The sequence below is a fragment of the Physella acuta genome, unplaced genomic scaffold (assembly GCF_028476545.2).
Source record: "Physella acuta isolate Inbredline_101_S28 unplaced genomic scaffold, ASM2847654v3 ptg000175l, whole genome shotgun sequence".
NCBI lineage: Eukaryota > Metazoa > Mollusca > Gastropoda > Physidae > Physella > Physella acuta.
The window spans coordinates 785,106-808,362 of NW_026731694.1; the positions used below are offsets into that span (position 1 = coordinate 785,106).

Below are 23,257 nucleotides of genomic sequence, written 5' to 3' on the forward strand. Positions count from 1 at the left end.
CATCTCTGATGGTTCCCTGCCTCATGTTAGGGAAAGTAAAGGCGGCTGGGTAAAGTGCTGACCACACTTTCCCTTCGTATGCCGAGGTAAAGAAACATACGAACTCTGCTTCATCTGCCCAATGGATCTTTAGGTCTGAGCCATCCCCCCCCCCCCCCCGAAAATTTTAGTCGCCCCCCCCCCCCCCCCCCGAAAATTTCAAGTGCACCCCCCCCCCCCCCCGGAGAAATATGTCTGGAAGAAACACTGGGTCTGAGTAGGATTATTTACTTGTATTGAGTTCTTAGTGTGTTTCCAAACGGCTGCGTCAAATCCTAGAGCAAGTAGATATCGGGCCCAAACCTCGAGCTAGAACGATTTTGGAAGAGGTAAACTTTTTTAACTTTCATGGGTCGGAGACGCTGGCTTATTTATTTCATAATTCTCAATAAATGACCAAAATTACTGAAGTGTAGATTGAAATCTAAAAACTGCCTACTTTGCTCGTGTAGTGACGTGGTAAGCAAGGGCTGTGACACGAGTGCGACTTGTGACGTCTCATGACACGAGTGTGACTTGTGACACGAGTGTGACTTGTGACGTCTTATGACACGAGTGCGACTTTTGACACGAGTGCGACCCTTGTGACACGAGTGTGACTCGTGACGTCTCATGACACGAGTGTGACTTGTGACACGAGTGTGACTTGTGACACGAGTGCGACACTTGTGACACGAGTGTGACTCGTGACGTCTCATGACACGAGTGTGACTTGTGACACGAGGTTGACTTGTGACACGAGTGCAACACGTCACACGAATGTGACTTGTGACGTCTCATGACACGAGTGTGACTTGTGACACGAATGTGACTTGTGACACGAGTGCGACACTTGTGACACGAATGTCGAGTAGGTTGAGTGTAGGAAGAGAAACCCACTTTGACAAACACCCGACGCTGCCACTATCGACCCATCACGTTAACTGTTCCCAGTCTGGACTTATCCCTCGGTTGAATCCGCCACACGCTTTCCTTAGTAGCGGCTCCAAAAACTAGATCGGCGCATGCGTGCTGGCTGATATTCACAAAGCTTCTGAGAGAGATGGCCATAAGAACAAGACATATTCAGATGGCCTGGTTCGATGGCCACGGGCATTATTTCACCGGCCACTATGGAAATGGCAAATGTGATTTCTAGTTGAGCAAGGTAGGTGGGGATGTGGTTCGTACGTTAGTGGAATATTTTCGGAGTTTTCTTTTCTATAGGCTGAGTAACGTATTTATTTACTTTCTACACTTGTAATACTTTTAATATAGATTATCTTAGGATAGTAGCACTGTTAATGAGTTATTAAAATCTCATTTTGCCTAATTAGTTTTTGATAATTAGACTGAAATGATTTGTTAATATTGGACTTCTTAGTATCAAGCTGGTTTAGGGAGAAATTTAAAGAAGGTAATTAAAAATTCATTTCCATTTTCGCCTTTAAAGATTGTTGTTTTAAATATAAAAAAAAACGTTTTCAAAAGTTTGCATTGAAAAAAAAGTACACACTTAAACTGTTAACTCTAATCTGTAGACCGTAATTTACGTCTCATAATTTTAGCCAAATTTAACACCCCCTACCCCCACCCCACCCCACCCCCACACTCCACATCACGAAAAAAAAAAGAATGAAACACGAAAAATTGTAACAAAATACGATATTTCAACATTGTTTATTAAAACAAATTAAAATTTACGCTACCCCCCCCCCCCACCCCACCCCATACTAGTCACATATCGTCACAAAACTCATCTACATCGACAACCCTTTTCTATACGTGCGTGCCGTTATTTCTGGTTGCGCGGTATAAGAAAAAAAATCCTTACAATTTAACCGAACCCACACATTGAAATAACGGGATTCGCAGACATCGATATTTAAACCAATACAGTTCGATGACGGTTTCTGGTGGACTTAGAATTTTGTTGGGGGATTAGGGTTGGGTTGGGGTTAGAGACGGGGTTCGTCTGAGGTGTGTTGAGTATCTTAATCCAACATCCCAGTTGTACGAATGTCTTGATCTGCAAAGAGAAGCGAATTATAGGGAGTCTGTCTAAAGGAAAGACACTCTATTCAGCTCGCACTTTAGCTCAATGTTACGTAATTTAGCTCCACACGACATACGTATTGTTAAGCTCAGTCCTCAGCTCAATGTTACGTAATTTAGCTCCACACAGTCCTCAGCTCAATGTTACGTAATTACGTAATTCTTGAGCTCACCCTTCAGCTAAGCTTTACGGGATTTTAAATCGGCTTGTGTCAGATTAACTTTTTTTTTAATCACTTATCCCATAAACCCAAATTATAAATCCTATTATATTACCGTATTCTAATCGGCTAATCAATATTTATATTCAAACGGAAATTTTTGTTGTTGTAAAACCCAACAAGCTATTACCCGTCGATGATATCAGGTAAAAATCTATTAATATTCATCACAAACTGACTTATTTATTGCCGAAAGCTTGTTGCCTTATTCCATTAGTTTAGTCTACAATTAGATGAATACAGGTGCGAGTCTTCAGTTGATTATAGCTAGCTGGCACCAGGAAGAAGTTTTAAGACAGTTACAGGTTTGTACATAGCTGAGTTGTGGGACGGCGTGGCCTAGCGGTGGAGCGCTAGACTGCTAACCCGATAGTTTCGAGTTCGAATCCGGATTCAAGTTATAGGGAACGTCCACCCAACCCTGATGGGTACCTAACTCATGTTAGGGAAAGTAAAGGCGGCTGGGCATAGTGCTAACCACATTATCCCTTTATATGCCGAGGCCAAGAAACGTATGAATTCCACTACAACTGCCAAATGGATCGTTAGGTCTAAAGAGGAATCCTTACTTTACTTACATAACTGAGTACACTTTTGTGTCTGTGTACTTAAGGTGTGTGTGTGGTCAACACATGTACTCAGGGGCGTAGCGAGGGGGGGGGGGGCGGGGGGGGGGGTGCGGAACGCACCGGGTGACACCATTTAGGGGGGGTGACACCAAGGCAAAAAATAGCAAAATATATGGAGAAAAAATTGAGGGGGGGGGGGGGTGCAAATCGAAAGTTTGAGGGAGGGGGTGCAAATCGAAAACTTGAGGGGGGGGGGTGCAAATCGAAAGTTTGAGGGGGGAGGTGCAAATCGAAAATTTGAAAATTTGGACCCCGGGAAGGGTCGCTACGCCTCTGGGGGGGTGACACCATTAAGTGCCGCACCGGGTGACACCCGACCTCGCTACGCCACTGCATGTACTACGCCATCTTTTAAAGTAGTTTTTGTTTTTTCATTCCGTACATCAAGCCGGCCCCAGATTGTTAAAGGATTCGATGAGTTAGCAGTGACTTAGTACGCACGCTTGACTACACGGAACAATATCTTTATACTGAACTATGGTTACATATGGTTACATATGGTTATATATGATATATACGGTGGTACTTACTATGGCTTTTTGTATCATCAAGATGTTTTGTGTAACCATCAACGTTATGTGTGTTACCATCATTTATATGTGCTCTGTCACATTATGTTTCAAATGTCACATTATAATTTTCATATGTCACATTATAAGTTTCAAATGTCACAATATTTGTTTCAAATGTCACATTATAATTTTCATATGTCACATTATAAGTTTCAAATGTCACAATATTTGTTTCAAATGTCACATTATAATTTTCATATGTCACATTATAAGTTTCAAATGGTGTGCTGTAGTCGTGTTGTGACTACAGTATTGGTCCATCGAATACATTCTCAGGTGTACTGTAGTCGTACTGTGACTACAGTATCGGCCCATCGATTACATACTCATGTTTACTGTATTCGTACTGTGACTACAGTATCGGCCCATCGAATACATACTCATGTGTACTGTATTCGTACTGTGACTACAGTATCGGCCCATCGAATACATACTCATGTGTACTGTATTCGTACTGTGACTACAGTATCGGCCCATCGAATACATACTCAGGTGTACTGTATTTCTGCTGTGGCTACAGTATCGGCCCATCGATTACATACTCATGTGTACTGTAGTCGTGCTGTGACTACAGTATCGGCCCATCGATTACATACTCTTGTGCACTGTATTCTTACTGTGACTACAGTATCGGTCCATCGAATACATACTCAGGTGTACTGTAGTCGTGCTGTGGCTACAGTATCGGCCCATCGAATACACCATCGAATACATACTCTGGTGCACTGAATTCGTACTGTGACTACAGTATCGGTCCATCGAATACATACTCAGGTGTACTGTAGTCGTGCTGTGACTACAGTATCGGCCCATCGAATACATACTCAGGTGTACTGTAGTCGTGTTGTGACTACAGTATCGGTCCATCGAATACATACTCAGGTGTACTGTAGTCGTGTTGTGACTACAGTATCGGTCCATCGAATACATACTCATGTGTACTGTAGTCGTGTTGTGACTACAGTATCGGTCCATCGAATACATACTCAGGTGTACTGTAGTCGTGTTGTGACTACAGTATCGGTCCATCGAATACATACTCAGGTGTACTGTATTCGATATCTCTGGTTCAATCGTGATCATCCGCTGATGGATGATTAGGTCCGGTGGTTTTACCAGAGACCTAGCGGCCAGCTGTTTTAGGTCACTATAGGTTGGCCGAGAATGGTTTGTAAGTGACCTACTGTAAGGTCATTATAGGGTGCTCATTAATTTCCTAAAAGTGACATTCTGTTGGTCAAGTATACAGGTCATTATGGAGTGGTCATTAATGTCCTAAAAGTGACCTTCTGTTGGCCAAGTGATCTGGTCATTATGAGTTGTCCATTATTTTCCTTAAAGCGACCTTTTTTTGGCCAAGTGTTAACATGCCATTAAGGGGTTGCCAAAAGTTATCAGGAAAACAAGTCGGTCCACCAACCAGTTCTGCTAGCGAAGTGTGTTCTCTATCCTACGCTCCATCTATCAACAAGTGTAGGGTTTATGTAAAGGAAGTTATTTAATCTAACTGATGATTCTATTGATGATGCTAATAACGAAGTTGCGTTAAATTGTCCTGTTTAATTTTAAGAATGCCACTACATAAACTACGTTTAAAAGTAGGTTGTCTGATTGTGCTATTAGGAATTCTTAATACATAACGAAGACTGTAATGGAACTTGATTAATAGAGATGTAAAACACCATTTAGATACAGTAGAAATGTTGACTGGGGTAGGTGAAAAAATGGACGTACAAAAGTGCCGGACTTTATTGGGTCACTGCCAAGAAAATAGCCGAAGACCGGCAAAAGTGGAGGGAGCTTTTTATGCCGGCCTATATGTCATGGGCACAAAACAGATTGGATAATGATGATGAGATAATGAGTAAATAATTGACCAAAAATAATTTTTCATATTTAAACATTTATGTTTCTTTAACACGCCAGATGTTTCCCATGAAAATGTTATGCTTAAAAGTTGACCCAGACATGAATATCCAACAAAACAAATTAATTTGTTTGTCTGCATTGCGACAGGTTTTATAGCTAGTAGAGAAATAAAACTGTTTACGTTGGGATTAGGAACAAGTTAAAGTTAAAAACAGGGGTGGTCGAGTCGGTAAAGCTCGTGGTTGCTAAACCGAAAAGTCTCGAGTTCGAACCCTGGGGACAGTCACTCTTCTATGAGAGACAACTCAAAAATCAAAACAACTGCTGCCTTGTAGTTTGTTCTTGGTTGGACAAAGGCTATGGAAGCAAATCCAAAAAAAAAATTAGGCTGAAATACTTAATTTAGTTGGAGGGGACGCCTTCCAAAACTAAAATTAAGAACGAAGAAGAAGAAAGAAGATAGTTAAAAACATATTTGAAGCATGACGGGCTGGGGCCGCAATGTTAGGGTTGACAGTGGTGGGTTGCTGCCCCTGGTGACACCCCATCTAGTGACGCCACTGCTATGCGTTACGTGTCGTATTTGTCTTCTCAGAAATATTGTGTTGGAACTGGTACCAATGTTTGTTACGGAAATCTGTGTTGAGACTGGTACAAAGTACCACCAAAGTCATTTCTCTTTTGTGTATAAGACCTTAAGATCCAGAGGAAATCTACTATTAAAGGAGAAAAAAGTGAACAGTAAAAATATGATTAAAGGTCAAGTAACTACATCCGGAGCACCGAGTCACGTGACTGGTTGACCCCCGTCTGGGTTCACATGGGTTGGTTGGTCTGGCAATGTATGACCATATAAAAATATAAGGTGTGGATGGGGGGGGAGGGTTGGTAAAATCTGCTAAAATAGTATGACATCATTTATGGACAATCTACCCCCCCCCCCCTTTTCTTTTTTCCTCTCCGGAAAAAAATTCCTAACTACTGGTTCAGTTGGTTCCGTAGGGTTCCAGCAGTCGGTATAGGCTCACGGTTTTCAACGTGGCCCACCCCCCCGGCAGGCCAGGGTTTAACGTGGCCCACTTGTTAGCGGGCCACAGTTCAACGTGCCCTCCCCCCGGTTAGCGGGCAAGGGTTGAACGTGCACCCCCCCCTTTGTTAGCGGGCCAGGGTTGAACGTGCCCCCCCCTGTTAGCGGGCCAGGGTTCAACGTGCCCCCCCCCTCTGTTAGCGGGCCAGGGTTGAACGTGCACCCCCCCCCCCCTGTTAGCGGGCCAGGGTTCAACGTGCCTACTCCCCCCCCCCCCCTCGGTAAGCCAGGGTTTAACGTGGCCCACCTGTTAGCGGGCCAGGGTTTAAGTGCCCCCCCCCCCCCCCCTGGGCCGGGCCGTGGACACTTAGGTCACACAAGTTGTCCCACTCTACGACGGGCCAACAACAACAACAGGCCACAAGAAAAGTGGAACTGTGACCTAATGGAATTTCTGTGTCGTCTGCATTATCATTTGGTCCTGACAGTGTCGGTCGATCGATTTCTTCATCGATTTGTCTCTGGGGGTCAGGGGATTTGTCCCAATCGATGCGCGGTCGTATTGTGATCTTACAATCAAAGCGCTTGAATCATCAATCATGCAATCATGGAGGGAGATCAAATAGAAAGTTCGTTTAATTATGGTGTTGGTTTTTGTAATGTATTGGGTTGTGATTAGAAGTTACGATGTGAGAGTTTGGTGTGGGGAGGTTGGTAGGTGAGGAGAAGTGTGTGGGGAGGCTGGTAGGTGAGGAGAAGTGTGTGGGGAGGTTGGTAGGTGAACAGAAGTGTGTGGGGAGGTTGGTAGGTGAGGAGAATTGTGGTGAGGTAAGTGAGGAGAAGTGTGTGGGAAGATTGGTAGGTGAGAAGTGTGTGGGGAGGTTGGTAGGTGAGGAGAATTGTGGGGAGGTTAGTAGGTGAGCAAAAGTGTGGGGAGGTTGTTGGTGAGGAGAAGTGTGTGGGGAGGTTAGTGAGGAGTGTGTGGAGAGGTTGGTAGATGAGAAGTGTGTGGGGAGGTTAGTAAGTGAGGAGTGTGTGGGGAGGTTGGTAGGTGAGGAGAAGTATGTGGGGAGGTTGGTAGGTGAGGAGAAGTGTGTAGGGAGGTTGGTATGTGTGGGGAGGTTGTTGGTGAGGAGAAGTGTGTGGGGAGGTTAGTAAGTGAGGAGTGTGTGGAGAGGTTGGTAGATGAGAAGTGTGTGGGGAGGTTAGTAAGTGAGGAGTGTGTGGGGAGGTTGGTAGGTGAGGAGAAGTATGTGGGGAGGTTGGTAGATGAGGAGAAGTGTGTGGGGAGATTGGTAGGTGAGGAGAAGTGTGTGGGGAGGTTTCTAGGTGAGAAGTGTGTGGGGAGGCTGGTAGGTGAGGAGAAGTGTGTGGGGAGGTTGGTATGTGAGGAGAAGTGTGTGTGGAGGTTGGTAGGTGAAGTGTGTGCGGAGGTTGGTGAGGAGAAGTGTGTGGGGAGGTTGGTAGGTGAAGTGTGTGGGGAGGTTGGTAGGTGAGAATTGTTTGGGAAGTTTGGTAGATGCTGATAAAATTTTAAGACAATAAGCGAAAACACTTTACAAAAAATCTTTTTACAAACAAAGAATGTAACCCAACCTCAGAAGCATTGTAAACATTGCATATTAATTGTTTAAAAAACCATAATAAAATAATTTAATAGCATTTTGAACACGATCAAGACGATTCATTATTGCTTTTGATACTGATAAACCAAAAGCGATTCCACGGAATAAAAGATAAATGTTTCAACTATATAAACGAATGCATTCTAAACTAGTTATAACATCATTTCTCTTATTTTGGGATAGTCTACGTTCATATTTTTGCCTTCGTGTAGGGCAGGGGTTCCCAACCCTGTGCCCGCGGGCGCCATGGCGCCCGCTGAACGATTCGTATGTGCCCGCCTCTCATTATTCGACAGAGACAGAATTTTTTTTCATAAACATTATTTTAAATAAACCGGTAGTGATCTCCCCTAAACTTTCTCGAATATTCTTATATAAAACAACAGGGGATGGTAACTGGGGATATAGTTATGATTTTTAATCCATTTTAAATACTTAAACTTTTAAAAATAGAATAGAATCTCATAAAAAAAACATTGCGCACCAAGCAAACGCCGAATAAAATCGCGTATAATAGTGCGCAATATTATTAGTACTTTAAAAATTTACATTAGTTTTTTGAGAAATCGGAAGTAGCGTAAATTACTACTTCCAGTCAACGGAAATTACTCAAAATTTAACAGAAGGTAGAGAATTAGATCTTTTACTTACATGTGAAATTTCATTTATCTATCTGAAATAGTACTCAAGTTATAGGCTTTTAAAAAATTCAAAGTAGGAAAAGTACCACTTCCGGTTATCGGAAATCGCTCAAAAGTTGATACGGATCTACGATTTTGATAAAATACTTATATATGAAATTTCATCAACCTAGCTGTAACGGTACTCAAGTTATCGTGTTTACACACGGACAGACACACAGACACACACACACACAGACATACGGACAAGATTGCAAAATTATGTTTTTCCGTATCAGTGAGGTGTAAAACGTCGAGATTTGTAAAAATCTCGATTTTTTTTTTTGCACGATTACAATACTTTCTCTATACTACGTATATACGAGAAAGTAAATATGATTGATTTTTATTCATTTGTTACAGTTTTAATTTTTTTTTGACTGCCTAGGTTTATTAAATATGTTCGATACTTGTCCCAACTTGTCTAGCGGCGAGCCAGACTGCACTATTTACGTTTTGTAAATACATTTCTCTGTGTGTATGCAATTTGAAAAAATGCCAAATAATTTTATTATTTTGAAACGTTTTTGTTTATTATTTATTAATACATTATGACTATAAGAAAATAAGAAAATAAATTATGGCAAAATGACAAGTTAGGAAAGGAGTTTGTCGATTTAAAATAGGTTGTGCCCGCCACCCTACCGATATTTTAGAATGTGCTCTAGAGAAAAAAAAGGTTGGGAACCCCTGGTGTAGGGCCTACAGTTTAAACTTTATCTTACAAATACAAGCCACTAACTAAACCAGTAAGGTAGAGATTTAACTTGACATCTCTGTAGCCTAATTACAGCTGGTTAAGCTGGTTAGGTTAATCGTTGGTTGGGTTAGGGTTAACCGTTGGTTGGGTTAGGGTTAACCGTTGGTTGGGTTATGGTTAGCCGTTGGTTGGGTTATGGTTAGCCGTTGGTTGGGTTAGGGTTAGCCGTTGGTTGGGTTAGGGTTAGCCGTTGGTTGGGTTAGGGTTAGCCGTTGGTTGGGTTAGGGTTAGCCGTTGGTTGGGTTAGGATTAACCGTTGGTTGGGTTAGGGTTAGCCGTTGGTTGGGTTAGGATTAACCGTTGGTTGGGTTAGGGTTTAGAGACCTGACTGGGTGTTTTTTCGTCCACCAGGACACGGAACTGTGTGGTCACAATGGGAGAACCTAGCGACTGGAGATTTAACAAAGCTGTTCATTCAGCCTTCGTGCTTGGTTTACCTATACCACAGGTAGGTCATTTGTATCTGCTATACCACAGGTAGGTCATTTGTATCTGCTATACCAAAGGTAGGTCATTTGTATTCTGTTTATCTATACAACAGTTTGGTCATTTTAATCTTGTTTATCTATACAACAGTTTGGTCATTTTTATCCACTATACCACAGGTAGGTCATTTTTATCTGCTATACTACACGAAGGTCATTTTATCGGCTAAAACACACGACGGTCATTTTATCTGCTTTACCACAGGATGGTAGGTCATTTTTATCCACTATACTGCAGGTAGGTCATTTTAATCTTGTTTATCTATACAACAGTTTGGTCATTTTTATCCACTATACCACAGGTAGGTCATTTTTATCTGCTATACTACACGAAGGTCATTTTATCGGCTAAAACACACGACGGTCATTTTATCTGCTTTACCACAGGATGGTAGGTCATTTTTATCCACTATACTGCAGGTAGGTCATTTTAATCTTGTTTATCTATACAACAGTTTGGTCATTTTTATCAACTATACCACAGGTAGGTCATTTTTATCTGCTATACTACACAAGTCCCCCATATGACACAAGTCCTCCCCCATATGAAACGTCCACCCCCAAATGAAGTCCTCCCCCAAATGACACAAGTCCTCCCCTATATGATACGTCCTCCCCCAAATGACACAAGTCCTCCCCTATATGATACGTCCTTCGCTACTTTGCGCAAGTCCTCCCTCATATGTTACAAGTCCTCCCCCTACATGACACAAGTCCTCCCCATATGACACAAGCCCTCCCCTCCCCTAAGATGGAAAAGCCGAAACATGAATACAACTACCAGGGACGTCTTGATTCATCGATTGATGGTCTAGTCAAGGTCAAGATGACCCGGACGTTGCTCTTATACAGATCGATGTAGACACTGATTTCCTCTAATCAGATCCTCAATGTTAATTACAGCTAGGGAGACGCATCTTGGGTGGCTGAAATTAAGAGTAATATTGTTGCTGTGGTCTGAGATGTACTGGAAGAGGTGGCTGGAATTATCTAGATTTTTTATGACAGATTAGATTATCTTGAAGTTAGAAAAACAAAATTATTCATAAGATATTTATTTGTTTTTGTATAATATAGTTATGATTTAAATCGTTCAGTTAAAGTTGGTGTGATCTTGGGTTGGGCTTGTTTCAAAAACAGCATTCTGTCTAAATATTTAAGTTCCCTTTCCGAACCTGATGGTCTATGGGGCAAGTAAAGTAGAGTTCACTTGTTTCTGTGACCTCGGCATATGAAGGGATAGTGTGGTCAGAACTATGCCCAGCCGCCTTTACTTTCCCTAATGTGAGTTAGGTACCCACCAGAGATGGGTGGACTCGAGACTCTCGGGTTAGTAGTCTAGCGCTCTACTGCTAGGCCACGTCGTCCCGTCGTCTAAACATTAGCTCGAAATAAAATACCACGAAGCTCTGATGTCATTGTTGCGGTAGAAAATGTGCAATCATGTATAGTCAGACTAGCAAGCTGTAGGTGTAGGTATTAAACTGGCATTTCTCTAGCAAACTGTAGGCGTAGGTATTAAACTAGTATTTAGACTGACTTCCCATTCAAAAACCATTATAATTGCCTTGGACTCCCACTATAAAAAGGTGAGAGATCCTGCTAAGTAATAGTATTATTAAGCCTGAAATCCCGCTACTTTATAGTTTTGATTAGCCTGAAACCCCCACAGTAAAATAGTGGTAATTAACCTGACATCCCGCTATAAAATCGGGTGTCTACAAACTCGAGTTTTGCCTGAATGTTGATTAAGTTTCACAGGCTTCCTCCATCTGTTCCAAGTATTTCTCCCGGTCTTGCTTTAGTCTGCCTTAGACCTGATATTTTTATGTACTTTGTTTCGTTTATCCCTACCAAAACAGTTTAATCCAACTTTTGTAGATAATATTTCCAGGTATTTAAAAAAATATTTTTAGATTTATTCACACTAATTTATATTGTTTTTTCTCCATACTGCTGATATTGTGAACATGTATTCTGTAGGGAAAGTCTTAAGGTTTTAAAAAAAATGTTCATACTGTGTTAAAATGTATTTAAACCAAGTGTTTATTATATTTTTACCACGTCGTGTTCATGTTGTGTAACTTGTGTTCTGTAGGTAAAGTCTTTAGGTTTTAAAATTTTTCATACTATGTTAAAATTGATTTAAACCAAGTGTTTATTATATTTTTACCACACCGTGTTCATGTTGTGTAACTTGTGTTCTTCAACAGGACCAGGTACTTGTAGAATACGTTTACGTAGCAGAAGATGGGTACAGCATTCACAGCAAGTGTAGAAAAATTAACTCAGTGCCTGCCTGCCCTTCAGGTAAATTATTTTTCGTTCAGAGTTAAGTGGGTTTTCTTTTCTTTTTTTTAACAACGCATGATTATCTTGAAGTTTTGAGCAATAACTTTACATAAGGGTATAATTAACCTACCTGAAGCGGGTATAAACTTGTAAGAAGCTGTTATAAATTTGTGAGAAGCTGTTATAAACTTGTAAGAAGCTGTTATAAATGTGTAAGGAGCTGTTATAAACATATAGTAAGTTGTTATAAACCTACATGAAGTTGTAATAATGTTGTAAGAAGCAATATAAACCTACATGAAGCCGCTATAAACTGTATCTATTATCTGCCTCTAGAAAATTCCTGTATCTATTATATGTCACTTTAAAAGTCTCTGCCACTATAAAAGTTCCAGTATCTAATATGCTACTACGAAAGATCCTGTATCTAATATCTGTGATTACAGATATCCCTACAATGGTTTGGTAGTGTATCTTAAATCTCGCCAAAACCGTCTGACATTTACCTTAGGTGTGAAGCGAAGAAAAAAAAAGAGAAAAAAAATGTCACCCAGGAAATTAAAATCGATAGCAATTCCAGAGCATCAGGCTAAGGGCTGCCCTTGTTATGGTTGTAGAGAAGTTACTGGCTGCCCTAGTTACTAGAGAGGCTACTGGCTGCCCTAGTTACTAGAGAGGTTACTGGCTGCCCTAGTTACTAGAGAGGTTACTGACTGCTCTAGTTAGGGTTGTAGAGAGGTTACTGGCTGCCCTAGTTACTAGAGAGGTTACTGGCTGCCCTAGTTACTAGAGAGGCTACTGGCTGCCCTAGTTACTAGAGAGGTTACTGGCTGCCCTAGTTACTAGAGAGGTTACTGACTGCTCTAGTTAGGGTTGTAGAGAGGTTACTGGCTGCCCTAGTTACTAGAGAGGTTACTGGCTGCCCTAGTTACTAGAGAGGCTACTGGCTGCCCTAGTTACTAGAGAGGTTACTGGCTGCCCTAGTTATGGTTGTAGAGAGGTTACTGACTGCTCTAGTTAGGGTTGTAGAGTACTGGCTGCCCTAGTTACTAGAAAGGTGACTGGCTGCCTTAGTTACTAGAGAGGCTACTGGCTGCCCTAGTTACTAGAGAGGTTACTGGCTGCCCTAGTTACTAGAGAGGCTACTGGCTGCCCTAGTTACTAGAGAGGCTACTGGCTGCCCTAGTTACTAGAGAGGTTACTGGCTGCCCTAGTTACTAGAGAGGCTACTGGCTGCCCTAGTTACTAGAGAGGCTACTGGCTGCCCTAGTTACTAGAGAGGCTACTGGCTGCCCTAGTTACTAGAGAGGCTACTGGCTGCCCTAGTTACTAGAGAGGCTACTGGCTGCCCTAGTTACTAGAGAGGTTACTGGCTGCCCTAGTTACTAGAGAGGTTACTGGCTACCCTAGTTACTAGAGAGGCTACTGGCTGCCCTAGTTACTAGAGAGGTTACTGGCTGCCCTAGTTACTAGAGAGGCTACTGGCTGCCTTAGTTACAAGAGAGGTTACTGGCTGCCTTAGTTACTAGAGAGGTTACTGGCTGCCCTAGTTACTAGAGAGGTTACTGACTGCTCTAGTTAGGGTTGTAGAGAGGTTACTGGCTGCCCTAGTTACTAGAGAGGTTACTGGCTGCCCTCGTTACTAGAGAGGTAAGTGGCTGCCCTAGTTACTAGAGAGGTTACTGGCTGCCCTAGTTACTAGAGAGGTTACTGGCTGCCCTAGTTACTAGAGAGGTTACTGGCTGCCCTAGTTATTGTTGTAGAGAGGCTACTGGCTGCCTTAGTTACTAGAGAGGCTACTGGCTGCCCTAGTTACTAGAGAGGCTACTGGCTGCCCTAGTTACTAGAGAGGTTACTGGCTGCCCTAGTTACTAGAGAGGCTACTGGCTGCCTTAGTTACTAGAGAGGCTACTGGCTGCCCTAGTTACTAGAGAGGTTACTGGTTGCCCTAGTTACTAGAGAGGTTACTGGCTGCCTTAGTTACTAGAGAGGTTACTGGCTGCCCTAGTTACTAGAGAGGCTACTGGCTGCCCTAGTTACTAGAGAGGTTACTGGTTGCCCTAGTTACTAGAGAGGCTACTGGCTGCCTTAGTTACTAGAGAGGTTACTGGCTGCCTTAGTTACTAGAGAGGTTACTGGCTGCCCTCGTTACTAGAGAGGTAAGTGGCTGCCCTAGTTACTAGAGAGGTTACTGGCTGCCCTAGTTACTAGAGAGGTTACTGGCTGCCCTAGTTACTAGAGAGGTTACTGGCTGCCCTAGTTATTGTTGTAGAGAGGCTACTGGCTGCCTTAGTTACTAGAGAGGTTACTGGCTGCCTTAGTTACTAGAGAGGTTACTGCCTGCCATAGTTACTAGAGAGGTTACCGCCTGCCATAGTTACTAGAGAGGTTACCGGATGCCCTAGTTACTAGAGAGGTTACTGGCTGCCCTAGTTACTAGAGAGGTTACTGGCTGCCCTAGTTACTAGAAAGGTGACTGGATGCCCTAGTTACTAGAGAGGTTACTGGCTGCCTTAGTTACTAGAGAGGTTACTGGCTGCCTTAGTTACAAGAGAGGTTACTGGCTGCCTTAGTTACTAGAAAGGTGACTGGATGCCCTAGTTACTAGAGAGGTTACTGACTGCTCTAGTTAGGGTTGTAGAGAGGTTACTGGCTGCCCTAGTTACTAGAGAGGCTACTGGCTGCCCTAGTTACTAGAGAGGTTACTGGCTGCCCTAGTTACTAGAGAGGCTACTGGCTGCCCTAGTTACTAGAGAGGTTACTGGCTGCCCTAGTTATGGTTGTAGAGAGGTTACTGACTGCTCTAGTTAGGGTTGTAGAGTACTGGCTGCCCTAGTTACTAGAAAGGTGACTGGCTGCCTTAGTTACTAGAGAGGCTACTGGCTGCCCTAGTTACTAGAGAGGCTACTGGCTGCCCTAGTTACTAGAGAGGTAACTGGCTGCCCTAGTTAGGGTTGTAGAGAGGCTACTGGCTGCCTTAGTTACTAGAGAGGCTACTGGCTGCCCTAGTTACTAGAGAGGCTACTGGCTGCCTAGTTACTAGAGAGGTTACTGGCTGCCCTAGTTATGGTTGTAGAGAGGCTACTGGCTGCCTTAGTTACTAGAGAGGCTACTGGCTGCCCTAGTTACTAGAGAGGCTACTGGCTGCCCTAGTTACTAGAGAGGCTACTGGCTGCCTAGTTACTAGAGAGGTTACTGGCTGCCTAGTTACTAGAGAGGTTACTGGCTACCCTAGTTACTAGAGAGGTTACTGGCTGCCTTAGTTACTAGAGAGGTTACTGGCTGCCCTAGTTACTAGAGAGGTTACTGGCTGCCCTAGTTAAAATTCCAGAGTGTCAAGCCAGCATCTATTCTAGTCTACCTTCCCCGCTATTTCTTCATCATGTCAGCTTGTATCCGCTTTCTCCCGCTAAATCAACACATTTCCGGTTCCAATTGATTGACGGATTAATGGACGGCCGAGCAGACGCCGGAACGAGGTAGACGTCTGCGTATCGATTGGCCAGGTCCCGCTCAATTAGATAATTATGCCACGAAGGCAACGCAGGGTCGTGTCAGCATCGCCACTCACACTCAGGAGCCGCGTGCTGTTAAATGTCTAGTGAAGTCCATTTCACGCGCGTGTTCATGGCATTGAAACAGCCAGTCTTGCGTCATGAGATCGTCTCAGGACGTCCTTGCATCGTCGTATCGGACCCGGATGATGCATCGATTATGTAATGTAGTCAGCCTCTGTAGTATTGCGGTATCGCACTAGTGAAATACATATTATTCCATTTCAATATTGTATACCTATGTAACATTTGTGGAACGGAGTGGCCTAGAGGTAGAGCGCCAGATAGATAACCCGAAAGTTCGAATCCGGGTTCAAGTCCCTGAGTCCACTCAGCTCTGATAGATAAGTGGAATGTAAACAAGAAAACAGCTTCAATTCTTTCTTGGCTCTAAGCCCTCTGAAGACATGGACAGAAGCCCTTCTCTGCAATAAGCCCCCCCCCTCTCCCCCCCCCCCCCGAGATTAGACTTTTCCCTAAATAGCCAACTAGCTTAGCGCTTGGTTTTGAATTTTTTTTTAATCCCTTGCAATAAGTAATAATTTGAACCGAACAACAGACTTTACTGTTATTATATCGGTATAACAATCGGTATTGCTATTGTGTATAACAATTTATACTGTTACGGTATCCGCATAACAATATGTACTGTTATTATCTAGTTATGATAATTTGTATTTCGGTATAAACAATATGTACTGTTATTATCTAAGTATAAGAATCTCTAGTGTTATCGTATCGGTATAACAATTTGTACTGTTGTTGTATCGGTATAACAATATGCACTGTTATTGTATCGGTATAACACTCTCTTTTGTTATTTTATTTCCCAGAAGTCCCAGTGTGGAGCTATGCGGCCAACTTTCCAGTTGAGGACCGGTTCCTCAAGCCGGTTGCCATCTATAAAGACCCGTTCCGGCAAGGGAATCACCGGCTGGTGTTGTGTGAGGTCTACGCTAATGACTGGCAGCCTGCGCGTAAGTGGGGATGGGGGGGGGGGGGGGGTGATAGGTAGACATACAGACACACACTCGCAGACACCCACCCTTGCAGACACACCCACACTTCTATTGATGACTGGCAGCCTGTACGTAAGTGGGGGGGGGGGTGATAGCCTGATAGGTGTCAGACATACACAGACACACGCCCGCACAGACACACGCCCGCACAGACACACGCCCGCACAGGCACCCACCCACACAGCACCACAGTCACACATACATACAAACTCAGACACACACAAAATAAAGCCACTCAGACATACACCTTAACAACCACACACACACACACACACACACACAGGCAAACAGCCACACTGAAACGAAACACACAACAGCTAGTGGTTTTCAGCAATAGCCACGTCAATTTTAAAACACAACATTCAGTATTCACACAATATTCTATACCCATAAAGGTTCACACTGGATTCATATCGATACACTTTACCGAGATTACAACCCGACAACTAACAACATCTCATCCCAAACACCCTACTTCGAAGATGTTATGAGTTGAGTGCATCGTAATTGGCACATTTACAAATCGAATGTTTTTCTGCTGAATGATGAAATGTAGAGGCAATAAACGTGTTGGACTTTAATTACCTTTCTAAAGAGATAATTGATCATTGTACTATTAATAATTAAATTATTTTAGTATTCAAGTTCATCGGACGGCGTGGTATGTTGGTGGAGCGCTAGCTAACTCGAAAGTCTCGAGTTCGAATCCGGGTTCTAAGTAGTAGAACGTCCCTGAGTCCATCCAACTCTGATGGGCACCTAACTCACGTTAGGGAAAGTAAACGAGACTACGCAAAGTGCTGACCACACGATCCCTTCATTTGCCGAGGCCAAGAAACACATGAACTCTACTTCATCTACCCAATGAATCGCTAGGTCTAAAGATGATTCTTAGTCTTATTGCAATCATGCACGATGTGTAACAACTCACAAAACGATCAAACAAAAATAAATGTGTAATGTTTGCTGTGTTTGCAAGAATACGTTTTTTTTTTTTACATTTTCTTTTCGGTTTTTAGACGCGTACAGGATATGGGACGGAGCAGACGGCAGCTTGTAAATATTCATGTTTTTTATTCGAAGAAGATTATGCCGTGACAGTGGCGTCACTTTTTATGTGTGCTGGAAGGGGTGTACCTCCCCTAATTACAAAAAAATAAAATAAAAAATAAAACATCTTAGCCAATACCTAAATTTGGTTTTGCAAGCAAAGTATAAGAGGAGCTTCCAGTAATGAGCTAGAGCCCTTTATCTGATCTACTGTCTGTTTTCTTATCTATTTAGTTTTTATGATGCCTTTGTCGACTAATTCAAGTATTTTTAGGGTAAATAAAGCAGTCTTCTGTTTGATATTTCTTCTCAAAAATTTAACTACCCCGACAACACACACATAACTGATACGTCACCAATGGACTCAAAAGAAATTTTTAAACAGTTATATGCAAAGTTCTGTGATAACATTGATAAATATGAACTATAACCGAAGGTATTAAAAGGCTGCGTTTTATTATTATTAGCTTTTAATCCACATAATAGGGGTTAACATGCATTCAACAACCATCAAAGGGTTAATCAAATATATTTTTGAGATATTCAATGTGAAATAATGTTAAAACCGGAAGCCTTAGTTTTGTTTGATTTCGTTTTTGTGTAATATAAACACATGAACTGAAAACTCCAATGAAGACATGGGCAGAACATTATCTTCAAGTTAATAAAGGGAGGGGGGGGGGGGGGGGCGCCGAACTACGTGTTGTTTGACATATTTTTGTTTTCTTTTTCCATCTCTTTATAAAGTGTCAGTTATGTCTATTTTTATTGTCGGGAATTTCCAGAACCGAACACATTAATCTTAATTTTATTTCGACCTTTTTTTTTCTTCCTTAGCTCGCAACTTCCGTAAAGACTGTGCTGAAACAATGGCCACACCGGAAGTGATGTCATCGGCCCCCTGGTTCGGCCTTGAGCAGGAGTACTCCATCATTGACGCGGCCAATCGGCCAATTGGTTGGCCAAGCTGCTTCATGCCGCAACCAAATAGTAAGTTGGCGAATAGTATGGTCAGGCTGCTGTAAGTCGGCCATTACGATGGCCAGGCTGTTGTAAGTGGGCCATTAGGATGGCCAGGCTGCTGTGGGTTGGCCAATAATGTGGCCAAGCTGTTGTAATATCAATATTTAGGCCCTATATATATATATATATATATATATATATATATATATATATATATATATATATATATATATATATATATATATATGTCTTTTTTTTTACCTGGAGCTGAGCTTCCTTGCAAGAATCAATGTTGGCTATTTATAAAAGAAAATGTATTAGTAGAGAAAAAAAATAATTGAAAACTGTATTTTCCCCACAGCACCCATCCACCACGATGCTGTGGGCATGCATAAAGCATTCGGACGAGACCTGTACGAGGCCCATCTCTTTGCGTGTCTCTATGCTGGCATCAATATATCTGGCGGCAATGCTGAGGCTTGTCCTGGACAGGTAGCGGTGTAAATTTTTTGTGTAGTAAGGGACGTAACCGTGAATATATTTTTAAATAGTTTTATTTACATGATTACTTCCCATGATTAAAATAGAATGGACATTTTTTTTTTTAAAGTGGGAGTTTCAAGTTGGCCCGTCTGAAGGGGTCAGAGCTGCAGATGACCTTTGGATGGCCAGGTACATTTTGCACCGTTTGTCCGAGGAGTTTGGCGTTGCCGTGTCGCTGCATCCAAAGCTTATACCAGGTGGCGCAGGGGCCTGTGGGGGCCATGTGAACTTCAGCACCAAGCAGATGCGACAGGAGGGGGGAATCAAGTAGGTCATGTGTACTAGGGAGGGGGGAATCAAGTAGGTCATGTTTACTAGGGAGGGGGGAATCAAGTAGGTCATGTTTACTAGTGAGGTGGAATCAAGTAGGTCATGTTTACTAGGGAGCTAGGAATCAAATAGGTTATATATTTTGTAAGGGATGGGTTAATCAAATAGGTTATATATAATACTTTGAAGAATTACGTAGATTATACATACCTGGAGAGGTGGTTACTAGGCCACATATACAGGGCACGGGGTGGGGGGGGGGGCTAGTAGATTGGGGGGGGGGGAGGATATCAAGTAGATTACAAACACTATTTTACTAGGGCTGGAGAGAACAAAGTAGGTCATGTCTCTTAGAGGGGGAAAAGTAGGTCTTATAGACTAAAGTGGCAATAGTAGTAGGTCATATATACTATTATATTTGTTTAGAGGCTACTAAAGGGGGAATCAATTAGGTGTTATATATTTTTTAAATTATTAAAAAACAATATGTGTTTGTTGTTTTTTTAATAAATTGTTTAAAAATATTTTTTGCAAAAAAAAAAAAAAAATATCATTTTTTACAGACATATAAAGGCAGCAATGCCCCTTCTTGCCAAGACTCACCAGGATTTTTTGCCTCTGTGTGATGCCCATGGCGGGGCTGATAATGTTGCCAGACTGATGGGATTTTTCTGTACAGCATCTCGCGAGTTTAGGTGGGGGATAGAGGACAGAGATGCCACAATACGGTGAGTGGAAGATATTTTAGTTGGGGGATAGAGGACAGAGGGAAATTTTAGGTGGGGAATAGAGGACAGAGATGCCACAATACGGTGAGTGGAAGATATTTTAGTTGGGGGATAGAGGACAGAGGGATATTTTAGGTGGGGGATAGAGGACAGAGATGCCACAATACGGTGAGTGGAAGATATTTTAGTTGGGGGATAGAGGACAGAGGGAAATTTTAGGTGGGGTATAGAGGACAGAGATGCCACAATACGGTGAGTGGAAGATATTTTAGGTGGGGATAGAGGACAGAGGGAAATTTTAGGTGGGGGATGCCACAATACGGTAAGTGGAAGATATTTTAAGTGGGGAATACAGGACAAATTTTATGATATTGTTATGTTGACATTATTTTAGTACCAAACTTTATTAATGATCAAATATCTCAAATGTTGTTTTGAAATGTATCCATAGAATACCCCGGCAAGTCGCCATTGATAAGAAAGGATTCCTTGAGGACAGGCGACCCGCATCGAACTTTGACCCCTACCTTGTGACCGATGCTCTAGTTCGTGTTGTTGTTTTAGGACATGAAAGTTTGAGAAACCCATACGCGGAACCAAAAGTGATAAAACTCTCCGTGGATTTATCCAGAGTTCAGTTAGAGGAAGATGATGACAACAGCGTGGTGATATGATAACTGGAGATGTACAATGAAATGGAGGAACGTTTTCCGATCACTAACACACTGACCTGACCAAGCTGACCCTATGTAGTTGAAATATTTTTTTTAAGCCAGCTTTTTTTTTGGTGATATTCATGAAACATTGTGTATCCTTTTCCAGTCGTAACTGCCTCAAATTTGAATCTCTTTTCTGTCAGGATATACAAAAATAAAAAAAATAATTCCCCTTACAAACAAACATAACAATTTGAGTGTTGTTTTTGATAACTTTTGAGTTTTTCCTTGCCATTTTCCAAATTTGTAAGACCAGATACAAGAGATGAATTTGTTGCACAAAAAAAAAAACAACAACAGCCAAACTAATTTACCTCCGTTATTTAATGTTGTGAAGAAAATAATTTGTTTTACAATGGTCTACTTGTACTAATCAACTGTTTAATGTCTGTGTGTAGTCCCTAGTATCTATTTTAAATGGATCACTTGAAACCAAATGTAGAACATCAGTAATTTATACGGAAGTTAATTTTTGCGAGGATGTATATTTGATAGATGACATTACATTTTTATCATGTTGCTCTGTTATACGTGTGTTGATTGGTTAGTAGAATTGTTATTTTTTTTTCAACTGCACCAAAGGCTTTTCCGGTATGACTGTTGATGAGTTTTAACAGATGTATCTTTGCTGGATAGGACATTAATTAATAAAGCGCTTGATTCAATTCCGTGGAAAATTTCACAAATATCCTTTTATCTTATGAATGGTGATTGCTCCTGACTTAACGGATATAACAACAGTTACTAACATTGTAACAAATACAATAGCAAGCAAAAATCAAATCTTTCAGTCTGAAAGCTAAGAGTTAGATTAAAGAGAATACTGGTCAAAGATTTATTGACTAATTTTACTAGGCATTTGAACACAAATTCTTCTGTAACAGGAGAAAATGCATCACCAGCTATAACTATATATGCATACATTGTTAATTCAGTTTATACATTTGGAAAGAAATTTTGAATGTTGTATTCTGATTTTTATGTACATGTTGTACAATAATATCTTACTGTAGTGAATGCTTTATTTTACTCCACTAGTGAAGAATAAAATAGAATTAGGTGAGAAAAGTTTTTGTACTGAAGTAGCATATTGTGTTTAATATAATAAAGTTTTAGTAGAAAGGCTAATGTTTTTTTTATAATCTACTTTATGTTGAATATAATGAAAAAGGTCTTATTTGGTAAGGTAAAAAAAATTGAGTCTTTAATGAAAGAGATTTTTACTTTTTTTATAGCATGAAATAATTTTATTCTATTCAGATGTTGTGTTTAATTAAATGAAAAAAATGGTTCCACTAGAAAGATATTTTGTAAATACACTTCTGGAGTAGTGTGTGGCTGCACTATGTATGAATGTAACGACTCCGTAAAGATTCTGTTGTACATGTATGTTGTTTTACACATTTTTTAACACGTGCATAGAAAGGATATCTCGTACAGTGTGGACGTAGATTTTACTTTTTATTTAATCATTTCCTATTCTGCTGAATTGAATAAAAGCTTTTTATATTAGGACATTTTACTGTTTTTTTGCTTCATTCATAAATAGCAGATCCTTTTTTCCAATGCTGACAAAATGACTTATCCCTTTTTTTACAATCACGCAAAGCAGAAATTCATATTCGACATATTACATTAAAGCATAGCAAAAATGATGTAAGTATCAAGAAAAATTTGGACTTTTACTACTTGAGGTACATCATCTACAGATGGTAGTGCTGTCAATAACGCCGTTGCTCTCACATCTTTAGCAAGAAACATTTAGCAGTTACCTTACCTTGTACAGCATACTGGAGGATGTTGTAGAATACTGGAGGATGTTTTAGAATACTGGCTCACATTTCAAATTTCTTAACATTATAACAAATAATTAAAATATTTTTTAAACAGTAAACTTAAGTTATTTCCCATTTTGTTATTGTATTTAAAAATCTAAAATTAATTTTTAATGTTGCTATTGAATCTGACGGTGAGTTTAGATTATTTTGTTGTCATCCATGAGACATGTGTATAAAATCCCCAGAAATCGCAGTTAGATTTAAGATTTAAATTCTTCTTCTTCCTCTTGGTTCTTAATTTTAAGGTTACAATTCAACTGGTTATGCGCACCACAGAGGCCATTGAATCCAATTTCAGCCTGCTTTTCTGTTTGGTTTTGCTTCCATAGCCTTTGTTCAACCA

The 23,257-nt window shown here is 41.3% G+C and overlaps 1 protein-coding gene across 4 annotated transcripts in view; it reads left to right on the forward strand.

Annotated features, from left to right (window-relative positions):
- Positions 1–22,586, forward strand: part of LOC131936330 (glutamine synthetase) — a 50,900-nt gene extending 28,314 nt beyond the window's left edge. For 3 of the 4 annotated variants that reach the window (XM_059293262.1, XM_059293260.1, XM_059293261.1), the window contains exons 3-10: positions 9,808–9,904; positions 12,155–12,251; positions 16,621–16,764; positions 18,694–18,846; positions 19,181–19,311; positions 19,430–19,629; positions 20,196–20,360; positions 20,812–22,586. In XM_059293262.1, coding sequence (XP_059149245.1) covers positions 9,830–9,904; positions 12,155–12,251; positions 16,621–16,764; positions 18,694–18,846; positions 19,181–19,311; positions 19,430–19,629; positions 20,196–20,360; positions 20,812–21,034 — 1,188 coding nt within the window. In that variant the 5' untranslated portion in view covers positions 9,808–9,829 and the 3' untranslated portion in view covers positions 21,035–22,586. Of the gene's footprint in view, positions 1–1,060; positions 1,187–9,807; positions 9,905–12,154; positions 12,252–16,620; positions 16,765–18,693; positions 18,847–19,180; positions 19,312–19,429; positions 19,630–20,195; positions 20,361–20,811 lie in introns of those variants that run through there. The other variant, XM_059293259.1, reaches the window with a different exon arrangement.
- The last annotated feature ends 671 nt before the right edge of the window (positions 22,587–23,257 follow it).